The following is a 15,869-nucleotide window of genomic DNA, read 5'->3' as shown; positions in this document are numbered from 1 at the left end:
AAACAATCTTTAAGAAGTTCTTCCATTATTTTACAGAAATAGATAAATGACTGAAAAATATTAGCTCAACTACCACTACGGGCAGGCAGAAATGCACTGTGGGTAGACTCAGGAATCAAATTAACCTGTTCCAGAACCTCCCAGACTGAGACACAGGAGAAGTTAACTCATACTCTGGGCCTCAGTTCCTTACCTAACAGTAAAGATGACAGTAACAGCACCTATACCTCAAGAGGTTATTATGAGGGTTAAATGATACAAAACATGCAAGATTCTTGGCACATTCCAAATATTCAATAAATATGAACTATTACTACAAATAAAAAAAATAAAATTCATAGCTTTTTATTTATGTAAAACAGGCAAATTCATAGTTCCTTTAAACAACTTCTCACAACTAATTCACCAAAAATCAGTTCAACGTGTAGGTGTTCCTAGTAGCTGAAAGTGTTCAGGTAGAGGGTGTCAGAAGGGCTAAATTATTTCCAAGATCCCTGCTCATTCTTCACAGTCTAGGATTTTACGAGTTACAAATGTCATAAGAGCAAAACAAGTACAAATTAGTATTGCCCAGTGATCATTTCAATCTCTTCTGACAGTACATCAGCCAATAGTATACAGGTGGAAACACTTTAAAATAAAGGCTTAACGTTCTTCTAATAGTTTACAAATCATTTCATGAAATAAAGTGACTAACACTTACCACATTCAATAATGCTTCTAAAGCGCAAGTCACACACAGGTCCAATGCCATGGACCATGAACACCAAATGGTCAACCTGAGGCATTTCCCCTGCAAAAGACAGACAGACATGCACACATCCATACATACAAACATACACAAGGTGGAGACTGGTTTAGGTTTTATTAAACAAGTAGCAATATTCAATATCCCTTTTGTCATCACAAACTTGCCAAAATTAGATGAACAAAGCTCAAAGTCAACCTTGGCATAAATCAGTGAACTAGACCAAGGAGTGGAGAAAGCAGCTCACTAGAGAAGATATGAGCCAATGACAACCATCAGTTTTGTACGTCTAGAGGCTCCATAACCTTGTCATTTCTCCAGAACTGCCCAGGGCACTAAGCCCCATGTGGAGAAGCAATCTGCCAATATAAAACTTACAATCTTTTTCAAAAATCCTTCTCTTTGTTAGATTTATACACACTATAATGAACATTTTCAAGCTAAATCCACTATTTTACTCTAATTATTTCATTTAGATTATAGATTGATTCATATTATTTAACCTGAATAAATCATTGTTTCATTTCATTCATTATTTCATTCAAATATGGCAGGTAATCCTAATAACTGTTTGCTTTTCTCATCATTTTAAAGTAGAAAAGTTTAAAAATGATCTTGATCCTAAACAAATTATACACACCATCAGGAATTTCATCAAGGTTATCATCAATTCCACGCTTTACAACCCTAGGCCTTGTCTGTCCATCTTGTGTCGTCCCCCATTCATCAGGCACTGAGGAAGGTTGGAACTGAACAATAACCTTCAAGATACAGAAAAGGATTATGACAGAGATCACTACCAAATCCATTTCCACTATAAATTAATTTATTTCAATACACAATAAACTACTTTATAGTATAGCTTATAAATCAAGTACTTACACTGCTCCTCCAAAATCAGTTTTCTAGCAGTCTTGCTGGTGTTCAGTAACCATTAAGATTAAGTAAGTCAATACCATTATTTCCAATGCTTGTTTTGAAAAACAGTACAACTAAATGAGAAGTAGTTTGTCTTGATTTAAAAATATAACAAACTTTCAGGTTTACATGTAAGAAATTAAAGAAAAGTTACCTGCAGTAGAGGAAATCTGTTTTATAAACACAAAATCCTCTAAATAACAAAGTGCAAATTCAATTTCAATGTCAAAAACGGACTTACCTACCACTTTTCAGGAAGACATACACTATTCTGTTAAATCAACTGTATTAAATTTAGTCCAGTGTCATATGGAAAAATCTCAAACAACCTAATCTACCATCTAAAGGAATCAGAAAAAGAAGAAAAAATGAAGTCCAAAGTCAGCAAAGGAAAGAACTAATTAAGATGAGAGAGGAAATAAATAAAACAGAGACCAAAATAAGAAAGAGCAATGAAACCAAGAGCTGGTTTTTTGGAAAAGAAACAAAATTTGATGAACCGTTAAGCAGGTTTACCAAGAAGAGGACACAACTAAACAAAGTAAGAAATGAAAAAGGAGAAATAACAACCAAAATTCAACACCCATTCCTGACAAAACTCTCATCAAAGTTGGTACAGAGAGAACATATCTCAACATAACAAAGGCCATTTATGAAAAAACCTACCACTAATATCATACTCAGTGGTGAAAAGCTGATAGTATTTCCTCCTAACTGGAAACAAGACAAAGATGCCCACTCCTGCCACCTCTATTTAACATAGTATTGCAAGTCTGGCCACAGCAATCAGATTAGAAAAAGAAATAAAAGGCATCCAAACTGGAAAGGAAGAAGTAAAACTATCACTATTTGCACATGACATGACACTGTAAACAGAAAATCCTAAAGTCTCTACCAAAAAACTATTAGAACTGATAAGTGAATTCAGTAAAATGGCAGAATACAAGAATTAATATACAGAACCCTGCTGCTTTTCTATACACTAATAATGAACTAAAAGAGGAAGAAAAAGAAAAAATTCTGCTTAAAATCTCTTCAAAAATAAAAGACCTAGTAATAAACTTAAACCAAAAAACTTAAAAGGTCACAACAGTTCTAATTACACCAGCCAAGATATGGAAGCAATCCAAGCGTCCATCAACAGACAAGTGGATAAAGAAGATGTTGGACAGACACACAGATATAGAGAAATATACAGACACAATGGAATATTAGTCATAAAAAAGAATGAAATTCTTCCATCTCCAGCAACATGGATGGACCTAGAAAACGTGTAGTGAAATTAAGTCAGAAAAGACAAATACTATGTCACTTACCTGTGGACTCTAAAAAAGAAAACAAACTAATGTATGTAGGAAAACAGAAAGACTCATAGATTTAAAAAAACAAAAAAAGCAAAGCAGTTTAACAACTAGGGAGAGGGAAAGGAGTAACACAAGACAGAGGTAGGGGATTAAGAGACACAATCTGCTACATACAAGATAGATAAGCTATAAGGATATATCGCACAGCGCAAGGAATTACAGACACTATCTTGTAACAACTTCCAATGGAGTATAATAATCTATAAAATTACCGAGTCACAATGCCGTACACCTGAAACTAATATATTGTATAAAGCAACTACGCTTCAGTTAAAAAAGTAAAATGATAGTTTAACATCACTCTCCCTCCCCCCAATAAAAGAGAAAGAATGTATTTTGACTGTAAAGGTTTAAACAAACCACTCTCAAGGGCAAGGTAGGCAAACTATTGCCACACATCAAACCTGGCCTACCACTCATTTTTATAAGCAAATGAAAATACTGAAATATTGTTTTAATTGAAATATTGTTTGTTTTATTGAAAATAGCCATGCCCGTTGGTTTACATACTGCCTAAATACCAATACACTTTCAGAGACTACATGGCCTACAAAGCCTTAAATATTTACTCTCGGACCCTTCACAGAAAATTCTGCTGACCTTGGGTCAAGTACAAAAACTTGTCAAGCTTAATTTCAATGATGCATACTAAACTTTAGCTAATGTGCTACCACAAATAGAAACTTAGTGAGAGAAATTTACATTTCATTTATTTTTCTATCATCCATGCAATGCACTTGTTATAAATATATCCCTACTATAGAATAAAAATGAACACTTATCAAACACATTCAGCAAAATAATAATTTTTTAAAACCTAAGCATTTTAATATCTTAATATCACTACCTTTGGATTGTGCATAACAATTGTCTCTCCACTTGGAAACTCTAATCTTCGGTGCCACTGATTTGTGGTTACAGCTTTCTTATATTCAGCCTACAATGGAAACAATGTACAATCCAGTAAGACAAATCTGTGTCACATTAAGAGAAAGTATGGAAGAAAATTATTAACAATGATAGTAATAAAAGTAACAATAATGGCAGATCTCATTTACTAAGTGGTTATCAAACTTAACATTTTACATATGGTACCTCATTTGATCAACTGCTTTTAATCAGCCCTAAATAACATTATCCCCATTACACAGAGGTGAAAACCAAAGTTTAGAGTTGTCTATTAATTTCTTTGTTATTGTTGTTCAGTTGCTAATCTGACTCTTCGCAGCCCTAGACTGCAGCACACCAGGATGCCCTGTCCTTCACCATCTCCTAGATTTGCTCATATTCATGTCAGTTGAGTCAGTGATGCTATCGAACCATCCCATCCTCTGCCTCCCCTTCTCCTTCTGCCTTTAATCTTTCCCAGCATCAGGATCTTTTCCAATGTGTCAGCACTTCGCATCATGTGGCCAAAGTATTGAAGCTTCAGAATCAGTCTTTCCAATGAATATTTAGGGTTGATTTCCTTTAGGATTGACTGGTTTGATCTCCTTGCTGTCCAAGGGACTCTCAAGAGTCTTCTCCAGCATCACAATTTGAAAGCATCAAGTCTTCAGTGCTCAGCCTTCTTTATGGTCCAACTCTCACATTCATATATGACTACTAGAAAAATCATAGCTTTGACTAGACAGCCCTTTGTCGGCAGTGATGTCTCTGCTTTTTAAGACACTGCCTAGGTCTGTCATAGCTTTCCTTCCAAGAAGCAACAGTATTTTAATTTCACAGCTACAGTCACCACCCACAGTGATTTTGGAACCCAAGAAAATAAAATCTGCCACTGCTTCCACTTTTTCCCCTTCTATTTGCCATTAAGTGATATGACCAGATGCCATGATCTTAGTTTACTGAATGCTGAGTTTTAAGCCAGCTTTTTCACTCTCCTCTTTCACCCTCTTCAAGAGACTCTAGTTCTTCACTTTCTGCTGCCATTAAAGTGGTATCATCTGCATATCTGAGGCTGTTGATGTTTCTCCCAGCAATCTTGATTCCAGTTCGTGCTTCATCCAGCCCAGCACTGAGCATAATGTACTCTGTATATAAGTTAAATAAGCAGGGTGACAATATACAGCCTTGTTGTACTCCTTTCCCAATTCTGAACCAGTCCACTGTTCTATATCTGGTTCTAACTATTGCTTCTTGACCCAAAAACAGGTTTCTTAGGAGACAGGTAGGGTGGTCTGGTATTCTCATTTCTTTAAGATTTTCCAGTTTGCTATGATCCACACAGTCAAAGGCTTTAGCAGAAGCAGATATTTTTCTAGAATTCCCTTGCTTTCTCCATGATCCAACAAATGTTGGCAATTTGATCTCTGGTTCCTCTGCCTTTTCTATATCTGGCCTGTACATCTGAAAGTTCTCAGTCCACATACTACTGAAGCCTAGCTTAAAGGATTTTGAGCACAACCTTACTAGCATGTAAAATGAGAATTGTATGGCAGCTTGAGCATTCTTTGGCATTGTCCTTCTTTGGGACTGAAGTGACATTTTCCAGTCCTGTGGCCACTGTTCACTTTTCCAAATTTGCTAACATATTTGACACAGCACTTAAACAGCATTACCTTTTTGAATTTCAAATAACTCAGCTGAAATTCCATCACCTCCACCAGCCTTGTTCATAGTAATGCTTCCTAAGGCCTACCTGACTTCACACTTCAGGATGTCCGGCTCTAGGTGAGTGACCACACCATCATAAGTTATCCAGGTCATTAGACCTTTTTTTGTACAGTTCTTCTGTGTATTCCTGCCACCTCTTCTTAAAGGACCCCCTTCACAGATCACAGCCCTGTCCTGGCAAAGGGGCTTGCATAATTCGGTGAGGCATGCCATGCAAGGTCACCCAAGACAGATGAGTCAGAGTGAAGAGTTCTGACAAAACATGGCCCACCGGAGGAGGGAACAGCAACCCATTCCAGTACTCTTGCCAGGAGATTCCCATGAATAGTATGAAAAGGCAAAAAGGGACAACAGACTGGTTTACTAACTTGTTTGTGGTGTGGTTTCACAAGTGTATGGATATGCCCAAGCTTTTTGAATCATATACATGTCATAAATGCATATAGTTCACTGCCTGTCAATTATACTTCTAATGCAACCTGAAGCCCACTTGACTTCACACTACACGATGTGTGGCTCTAGGTGAGTAAACACACCATAGTGGTTCTCCACGTCAGCAAGATCTTTCTTGTATAGTTCTTCTCTATGTTCCTGCCACCTCTTCATAATCTCTTCTGCTTCTGTTAGGTCTTTTTCATTTCTGTCCTTTATCATGCCCATGTATGCAGATAAATTAACATTTCAAATATTTAAATACTCAATTATTAAGAAAATTTTAACAATGAATTAACACTATTACGTAAAGCAACATTAACCACCAGTTTTAAGACGGTTAAAAAGTCTGACAACATCTATTCCTATTCTTATGTTTATTTTCATAAATGCTTTTACTGAATGTTAATTTGAAAAACATCCATACCCTTGGCATGTATTAGTAGCAGCAGATCCAGGAGCCTAAGTTCTTTTGAAGGTTTGATACAATGTTATTATATTAGATCTGTAATGTTCCCCAAACAACACTGTATCTTCAGACACCAAGACCACAATTAGCACTTCAAAAAAGATGACATTACTTAAAAAGTAGTCTTCTCTGTGCATCGGATCAAGATGAGGTGTCCTGTAAATAAAGTCCGCTCCCCTGTGAGAGGTGTTACATGAGGCTCCAATGTATAGAGGCTATGTGTTTTAAAGAAAGGCATAAAGGAACAAAGCCCACGTGCCTCTAGCTTCTCGCTGAACTCCTCTGTATAGGGAATGAATCTGCTGTCTGTGTCACCTTTGTAGAACCAAGTACAGCGTCTCACTTCGGCTGGCTCCTCGTCCCAGTACACGGCTTTCCGCATCCGGTCATAGAGGTAGACGTCGTAGCGCCCTCCATCAGTGCCAAGGACCACGCTCTCAGGGTCTGGCTGAACTAGGAAACAAAGCCCACATTTTAACTGAACAGTTACAAGGTAGATCTAAAAGTAATAAATAACGAATATGGCGACTTGTCTAACATTAAAGACAAAAAACAAAGCTCATTTCTATTCAAAAACAGAATTTTAAGATTAATCTGTGCTGCTCAAAATGATGACTCTCTTAAGTGGAGAAGAAATAACCAGAGTAAAATATAAAAGCATCATGAAATAATTCCAATAACTGGTAGGCTTTTTCTCTATGTATCAAACCAGCAAATTCTCCATTAACATACTTCTAAAGAATAGGTGATTTTTAAGTCCTAAGATGAAATATCTTCAGGATAAACAGAAAAACCTATTTCTACAGTGAAACTTCTCAGAGTGTGAACCTCCTACTCCTGTGCACCACCTCAAGAGATGGATGTTCTTGCTCCAGGAAAAAAAAAAGAGAGAGAGATGGATGTAGTTATAGCATTTTTAAAACTCTTATCTTAAGGAACAAGAGTTCCATAGAAAATGCTTTATAAATGCCATATGAAGTGAAAGTGAAAGTTAGTCATGTCCGACTCTCTGTGACCCCATGGGCTATACAGTCCATTGAATTCTCCAGGCCAAAAATACTGGAGTAGGTAGCCTTTCCCTTCTCCAGGAGATCTTCCCAACCCAGGGATTGAACCCGGGTCTCCCGCATTGCCCTCTAGCTACAAAAAAATAAAGGAAATAAGAAAACAGACACCTGGATTATATGAACTACTCTATTTCTTGGATTTAAAATACCTTTAAAAAAAAACTTATTAAAATACGTCTTCAAATACCTTACTCAAATAACCCAGAACTTAAGAATACAGTGTATTATTAAAAGTATCATCACCTTAAGGTACAGAGGCTGGCGAGGTCTACAGGATTAAAGAAAATGACATTCATGAAAAGGAGGCCATGGATACTTACTCCTCATTCCACTCTTCCTCAAATCAGATACAAATGATGCAAGACCCACACTTACCTGAATTATAGATTTCTTCAAGATTCAAAGAGTCAAAAACACTGAAAGGCATCCATAGTTGTTTGTATTCTATCTCCTTGCAGTAAAACCAGTGGGGCTGGACAGGTTCATACTGGTTTTGAAGTAGAAAAGGAGGTGGCGCTTGCACAGGGGGTCCTGCAGGTCTGCCAGGTGCCTGCTGCTGGACTGGAGGGGGCAACCCTGCCTGCGCTGGAGGAGGGATCTGGGGGGACAAAAGACAGGACCAAAGGAACAATTCTGTGTATGCTGCAGACCCAAACTGACATTAGTAATAATTATTCTTATTATTTCTCTAGACAGCTATTTAATAACTAAGCTCCAGAGCAATTTAAAGTTTTTAAAAAATGTAACAAAACCCCATGCCAGCTGGAAAGTGAACAGGGCTTTCTCACACTGATGGCAAAGTAAACGAATACCTTTACAGCAATCAATCCAGCAGTACACCTCCTGTCATTTATTTCATCTCTAAGACACGCATCATCCTCGAGAATTCTGCGGCAGTCCAGCGGCTAGGACTTGCTGCTGTCACTGCTAAGGGTCTAGAGTCATCCCTGGTTCGGGAACCAAGATCCCACAAGCCATGAGGCATGGCCAAAAATAAAATAAAATAAAAAATAATGCATATTCCTTGACCTACCTATTCCATTTCTAAGAATTCATCCTAAAGACCTAACTGTAAAAATTTACCTACAAGGATTTATAACAGACAATCACTGGATACAATTCAAAGACCTACCAGAAACCTGACTTTAAAAAATCATCTTTTACTCATATACTGGAATTCTCTAGAAAGATTAAAAATGTTTTAGAAAAAAATCTTAACATCTAAACTATGTGGACATAAAAAACATATATAATGCTTGTCAAGGAAAAACTATGTTTATCTAGAAAAAAGATAAGACAGACATAAAAACTAAAAACAAGGTTTTCTCGTGGCAATTTTTACTCATTTGGCTATCAGTCATTTCTCAAATCCTGTGCAGTAAAAATACTTTTAAAAGCAGAATACAATTTTTTTAAATTTTATTTAAAAAATGATTTCAAAATACTCCACCAATGTTAAATTTACTGAGGTTGACTACTGTGGTCAAGCAAAAGAATATTCTTATTCTTAGGAAATATTAATACACACTAAAGTATCTAGGAGTAAAGAATCATAATGTATGTAAGTGAAAGTGAAAGTTGCTCAGTTGTATACAGCTCTTTGCGACCCAATGGACTACACAGTCCATGGAATTCTCCAGGCCAGTATACTGGAGTGGGTAGCTGTTCCCTTCTCCAGGGGATCTTCCCAACCCAGGAATCAAACCCAGGTCTCCTGCACTGCAGGTGGATTCTTCCCAGCTGAGCCACCCGGGAAGCCCTATAATGTATGTAACTGATCTGCAAATGTTTCCCCAAAAAACTGCCAATATACAGCAAGAGAAAGGAATGGGGGAGAAGACTCTCCCACACATGTCAGTGTGCGTGTTCACGAAGGAGAGAACAAATGCTCATGACAGGGAACCTGGGTTAGAGTACTGGGGTGTTCTTTGTTCTATTTTTTATTTTTGCAATGGTTTACTTAAAATTATTTAAACATTTTTAATCAGAACTCTTCAAAACTTCACCAGCAAACAAGTATACTTACATTACATGCTACCAATCTGCTGAAATCCACAGTTACCAAGAGTCTGTATACTGGTATGATTTAGATTAGATGGTAAAATGGAGCCCATTCTCTATCACCACTGCCTAGAGTACCACTATCCCTGCCACACTGGGTTCTTAACTCTTCCTTTCAATCATTTCCCTTTTTCTGATTCAATTCACTTCCCTTTGGAAGTCAGCTGAATAATTGGGGGGGGCGGGGGGGGGGACAGGGGAAGCATAAAGGAATTTCATAAAATTTACCCAAGGCAAAAGTTATTCCATCATCTGTCTGAGATAGTCTGTCTAGATTCAAACTTTATAAATCTAAATAAATTATTGGAGTAATCAATTTTAGTCCCAGCAATTGAGCGTTTTGATCGGACAGTAGAATTTAAAAAAGAGAAGCTGATAATAGTTGCTTCAACTCTCACATATCTCCAGATGACATTTGTTATTGGTATCTTACATTAAATCTGGTAATACTGGCATACAGTTAATGCATTAAAATAAATTATTACCTCCATAAATAGAAAAATATAACCTAAGACATGAACCATTTAATGAGCTTTTAAAAGATTGTTTACTTCAAAACATATAGCTTATAAAAAAAAAAACCGTCTGAAAATAGTTTGTCATCAAATCACAGGTAAAAATGAGAGGGATTAGAATTACAGTGAATGATATAAAGATATAAAGCATGTCTTCATACCGGCGGCAAAGATCCTGGAGGCACCTGGTACATCTGAACGAGGGGTGCGGAGGGCGGAGGATGGGAGGGATGAGCTGGCGTCTGGCACTGCTGCAGCTGCGGTGGTGCGATGTAAGGATTAGCCCTGCTGCTTACGGCCGTGTGGCGATACGGATTGTATCCTTGTTGGGGCGTTCCTTGTGGTGGGCTCCCAAAATTCGAAGGAGGGAGATTACTAGGCTGAGAAGGCAGGTAAGGATTTATTCCCATTTGTGAAGCAGGTGGAGCACCATATTGCGCCTTCGAAATGGATGATGAAAATGCATTCGACACATCTTGGGATCCAGTTGTAAAAGGCAGAGCCGTTGGGGGCTTGGAGTAGGCTGATTGTCCAGCTGATGCTGCTGCAGTTGTTAACGGGGACTGTCCAATATTCCCAAAAGGATCACTACTGCTTGATACCTGAGAGAAGTAACTAAATGTCTCTGGGGTAGATGTGTGAGCAGAAGTCTGCCCAAGGAAGCTGTCCTCCTCACCCACATCGGTGGAATCCTCTGCAAGGGAACAGGAGGGCATGTGGTTTAAAGGGATGCTGTCACTCTGTGGACAAGATGCTATATGGCAAGTCTAGCAATTATACCTCTGATTTTGTTGTTCAAACTTACATTTCTGCCTTAAAGACAATAATGAAAAACTTTTCTTTTTTCTTTGAAATGAAAAACTAGAAAATAGCAGTAAGAAACAACAAAAGGAGGGAACCCTTGCACTCATTCGTAAGCTCACCTCCCAGAGACAAGCACTGTTAATGCCTTTAATATGTTGATACATACCTTTCCATACTCTCAAAATAAACAGAAATAGTTACGTACTATTTATTTGGTAGACATGTATAAATTATGTAGACATATTTGCATATAACCCTGGTTTCCTGCCTTTCTGCAGATTCTTTACCATCTGAGCCACCAGGGAAGCCCATATTTGTATACAGGAGAATTTTTCAAAAAATGGAAACAAAATTTGTACCTACTAGTTTTAGATGTTATTTTGAATGATTTTTTTTCCCAGTAAGAAACAATTCAAACATTATTCCACTACCCAAATACACAGAACTTTATTTATACAGTAACAACAAGAAGCTAAAGTACAGATATTAACTCTGTTGACAAGAAAAGGTGTGTCAGGGCTCTAACCTACAAAGCACTCATTATACAAGTGAACACGAGGTGCTGGCATTCCCGAGGCAAAGTAGGTCAACCATTCACTACCATCCCTAAAACCACACAGTATCACAACCAGGTAATCGTCATTAGAGAATGACAATCACTAAAAAAAAAAGTCATTTCTAACAAAGGGTAGGTCTCCTCACTTCCCTTTGCCAAACTTGATCTTCACTGCTGGTATTCTGGCACCAAATTATATTATTTTATTCTCTCTTTCGCTACCAAGTTGTAAAATAATATTTTCCTTCTACACGGCCTAAAAAGTCGTCTAGTTTTCCTTAGAAACTCTTATGAGTCCTTAGCTTGGAACATCACCTTTCTCTTCCTAATCTTTTCTTTCTCCCATCTCAACCCTTTATCTTCAAATCTCTCTAATCTCCCACCACTGGAGGCACAGAGCAGATCGGAACGGTGGACCCCTTCCCAGCACACAGGCAGGCTGTGGTCCCTGTCCTTGAAACCTGCCAAAGTGTGACCTTTCAAGCTCTGAGCTCCTTCTTGACCTTTGCTGCTGAATGTGGCCTTCAGCTGTTAGGCTGCTCCCAGATATATTTCACACATCAATTTAACTGAGGTACTCCACTATTCAAAATACCCCTCTGAACTGTTTCTTCGTAATTAAAATATCACTTCCTGAGCAAGGACCCATTTCTGCTTTTATCATTCTACTTCTCTGATACATTTCCAGTTTCTATCCTCTCTCTCCATTCCCATGAACTTCACCTGGACTCAGACTTCAGTTCATCTCTCAACATCTGAAAGCAGGGGGAAAACCTCTGTGGTGTCCTTCATCCTTTAAAGCAACCTGGGATCAATCTGATACAAGAAACTTTTCTCTGATTAGCATCATTTACAAACAAAATACTGATCTCAACAAGCTGCCAGTCTCACCTCAGGGGCACTTTCTAATTACGTGTGGACACCTTTGGCATCAAGACCTGTATCTTTAATAAGCACCTGTATACTTGTGACACTCCCAACTCTGTCCCAAACTGAGACTGATCGTATGTGTCCCAGAACCCATTTCCCAGCTGCTTCCTCAGTACTCTTGGCAGGTTCAGATACATACAGATGAAGCTGAGTAAACCTCGACCATCATCTTAACTGTTCCCCTTCACGGGCTCCTTTTACAATCTCACTACCTCAACAGATGTCTACCAACATCCATCCAGACATGAAAACCAGAAACCTCCTGAGACTCCTCCCTCGCTTCCATTTAATCATTTAGATCTTCAATTAAAGAAGTAAGTACACAGTATCTATTATATGCCAGGTGGAGCTGTAGCTTGGAGCTGAAATTGAACAGATAAAGAGCTTGTACACTGGACAGTCTGGCCCTCAGTGAGTCACTAAGTCCCAACAATTTGACGGTGTAAAAATCTCTTACTTCTGTTTCCTGCTCTTCACACCCTAAGTGGCTGACCAGGGCAAGAGTGCCACTCGCTCCTGCCTGACTCACAGTGGCGTCCAGACTAGACACTTCTGCTACAGTCCGCTTTACTCTGGTACAACCTCAGAAAACTCTAGTCTTTCTTTCTGAAATGCATCTCTAATGTCACTGCCCTGTTTTAGAACCTGCTAAGGGTACCCGCACACCACACAGGATGTACTATGAACTCCTTAATGTGCTGTATGAGGCCCTTCATGACCTGGTTCCCCCACTAACCACTTGAGCCACTCCCCTGCATTCACTCTAGTCAAAAGGACCTGGTGGGGGGGTGAGGTGGGGAACTGGCCAAGAGGGAAAGAGTTGGCGGGGAGAGAGAATATGAGCACCTACCTCAAAATCCCACCAAATCTGCAGGTTTCTCTCATGCCTCCAGACTTTTACAAATACCTGTCTCCCCAGACTTCCTAATTTCTATGTATCCTTCAACACTCAGCTCAAGAACCACCTCCTCTGTAAAGTTCTGAAGGTCTAAGGGATGTCCACTCCCCGGTCAGCCAGCCTGACAGCCACAGCTCTCACAGCAGCCTATCAATCTCTCTTTCTAGCCATCACAAACCTGGACCACAACTACTTACACAGCTGGGAACAGCGTGTCTTTAAAAGTGTGCAGTCACTGGGGACAATGCTATCTGCTCCTCTCTGTCTCTCTGACGCCTGGAACAGGGCCTGGCAAACAAGCTGCTCAGTCCAGGTTTGCTGAGTGAATGAAACTGCTTCCTGTATGCCTCTTTCACTGACACTGATTCATTGCTGCTTCCAATGCAACCGGTTCTCCTTTTGTCTCTGGAAATTCACTGAATGGACTTCTAATGATCAAATCTTTGTTAAAGGTAGAAAAATATTTGTTAAAGAATTTTAGTTCTAAAACTAATTTTCTTATTAAAAAATAAACCGTCTCCAAGAAACAATAGCTTTCAAGACACGTTAAGTTACACTGCTCTTGACAATGAAGATGTTAACCATTTACTGACAGTGACAAACAAAATATTATAAAGGAACACGGGCATGAACCAAACATTTGTGAAGCAGAGGATGGTAAGAGAATCCCATGTAGAGCCATATTTATTCCTGCAACCTCCAAAAGCATTCTGCTCCAGCCATGCTGGTCCTCCAGCAAAAATGGCAATGTGGAACCTTTCAGCCACACGATCAAAACAAGACAAACATATTCCTAACTCCCACCCTTTCATTCATTGAAGTCTCTATAGAAAACAATCTGCCTAGAGCATACCAAGATGTGTTCTAGGTATAAGCTTCTGCTCTCTCATGGAGCTTACACGCTAGTGGGACAAGATAAACAAAGATGTGGACATGTCAGGTGGTAAGCACCAAGAAGAAACGTGACACCAGAGAAGGAGAACCATCCTGTACTGCTCCGGTTCGCCCTTTTTCACCTCTCCATGAAACTTTCCTTGGTCCTCCAAATAAGAATAAATTATTCAAGAGAAAAATATTCACTATTTCCTGAGGAGCTATGTGCTGGGCACTAAACAAGATCCTAGAAATAAAAAGGTAAATAAGTCATAGCTGCGAACTTCACACAGCTCACAGTCCAAATAAACAGGCAGACACACTAACTTTACAAACGTTTATGCAACATGATGTGCCAGACGCTATATTCAGTGCTTCACAAAAATCAATTCAATTCTCATGACAGCCCCGGGAGGCTGTACATGTATGGAAAACGAAGCACAGAGAGGTGAAGTAACATGCCTGAGATCACACAGAAAGTTACTGCCAAGGCTAGGGTTGGAATACTGTCGGTGCTCCTAAACACCAGCTCTGGGTTATGCCGCATAATCATGAAAACGCAAGCTCCGCAGACACTAATAAAGATACGTACAAAGTGCTAAGATGAACACAAGAGTGGTACCTAAGAACAAGCAAGAGCGTCTAACAGAAAATGAGGCACGGCCCTGAAAGATGACTGTGTTCTATACCTCTGCTTTGCAAGTATTACGAGCCTATCCTAAGAGACAGTCTACTGTACCCGAGGAGAGGGAGGACTAATATATTCTCCCTTCCCTGCAAGCACCTGGCTCTGTTTAACAAAAACGTGAGGAATGCCAGTGCAGGAGTGGCCAGCACTTGAACAGTCCCTTTGACGAAGAGCTTGGCCCCCGCCCCCAAGACCCCAAAGTCCCGAAGCTACTCCAACCTGGCCACTAACTGCCCCGACAAGGTAGCAGAGGGCAGGATCCAGGCAAAGGAAAACCTCTGGTCCGACCCTTCACCTCACGCCCCCCGCCCACACTTGCCCAACCGGATCTCCATCTCCTTACTACCTCCGGGCAAGAGCAGGGAGGCCGAGGCAGCGGCGGCTTGGGTGACTGGGATAAAGGGCACATTGAAGCTGAGCTCCGTGGCCGAGGAGGAGAAAAGTAAGTTAGTGCCCGACGAGGAGGCCGAGGCGGTGCCACCGCCACCGTCAGGTTTCCTCTCGGCCATGGCTGCGGCCCACCGTCCGTTACACGTCTACGGGCGGCCGGTGCGGAAACACCGGCCGGAAACTGAGCGCAGTCGGAGCCAACACACTTCCGCACTTGCGCACAAGGGCCGGAACTCCGGGCGGCCGCTCAGCTTCCCTTTGCCTTCGCCAACTGGGCCACCAGAAAGTAACATGGCGGCGCCGACCTCGCGCCCGGGTCCTAGCACGTGACAACCTCGACCACTGCCTGGGCGGGGCCGGAGAGGCTGGGGCTGGAGCGTGGGAGATGGGGTGCTGCTGTTTGTGAATAAAAGTACGAATCGACACTGCAAATCCCGGGTTGCGGGGGGCGCTCTGTGCTTCCATAAAGTACCCACAGGAGCGTTTAACTAGGTAAGATTTTGAGGAAGTGCGAAAGCCCGCACGTGTAGGTAACAGATT

The 15,869-nt window shown here is 40.1% G+C and overlaps 1 protein-coding gene across 1 annotated transcript in view; it reads right to left on the bottom strand.

The window, feature by feature from the left end:
- SEC23IP (SEC23 interacting protein) overlaps positions 1-15,484 on the bottom strand; it is a 38,715-nt gene extending 23,231 nt beyond the window's left edge. Inside the window, exons 1-7 of the mRNA XM_068961324.1 lie at positions 15,286-15,484; positions 10,352-10,884; positions 7,990-8,212; positions 6,807-7,000; positions 3,878-3,967; positions 1,389-1,509; positions 704-793 (exon numbers count right to left, since the gene is read on the bottom strand). Coding sequence (XP_068817425.1) covers positions 704-793; positions 1,389-1,509; positions 3,878-3,967; positions 6,807-7,000; positions 7,990-8,212; positions 10,352-10,884; positions 15,286-15,448 — 1,414 coding nt within the window. The 5' untranslated portion in view covers positions 15,449-15,484. The remainder of the gene's footprint in view (positions 1-703; positions 794-1,388; positions 1,510-3,877; positions 3,968-6,806; positions 7,001-7,989; positions 8,213-10,351; positions 10,885-15,285) is intronic.
- Positions 15,485-15,869: the final 385 nt, after the last annotated feature.

This window comes from Capricornis sumatraensis, chromosome 23, assembly GCF_032405125.1.
Source record: "Capricornis sumatraensis isolate serow.1 chromosome 23, serow.2, whole genome shotgun sequence".
Classification (NCBI taxonomy): Eukaryota; Metazoa; Chordata; class Mammalia; order Artiodactyla; family Bovidae; genus Capricornis; species Capricornis sumatraensis.
Note: the sequence above shows the minus strand (reverse complement) of the source record. Positions and strands in the feature narration are given on the sequence as shown.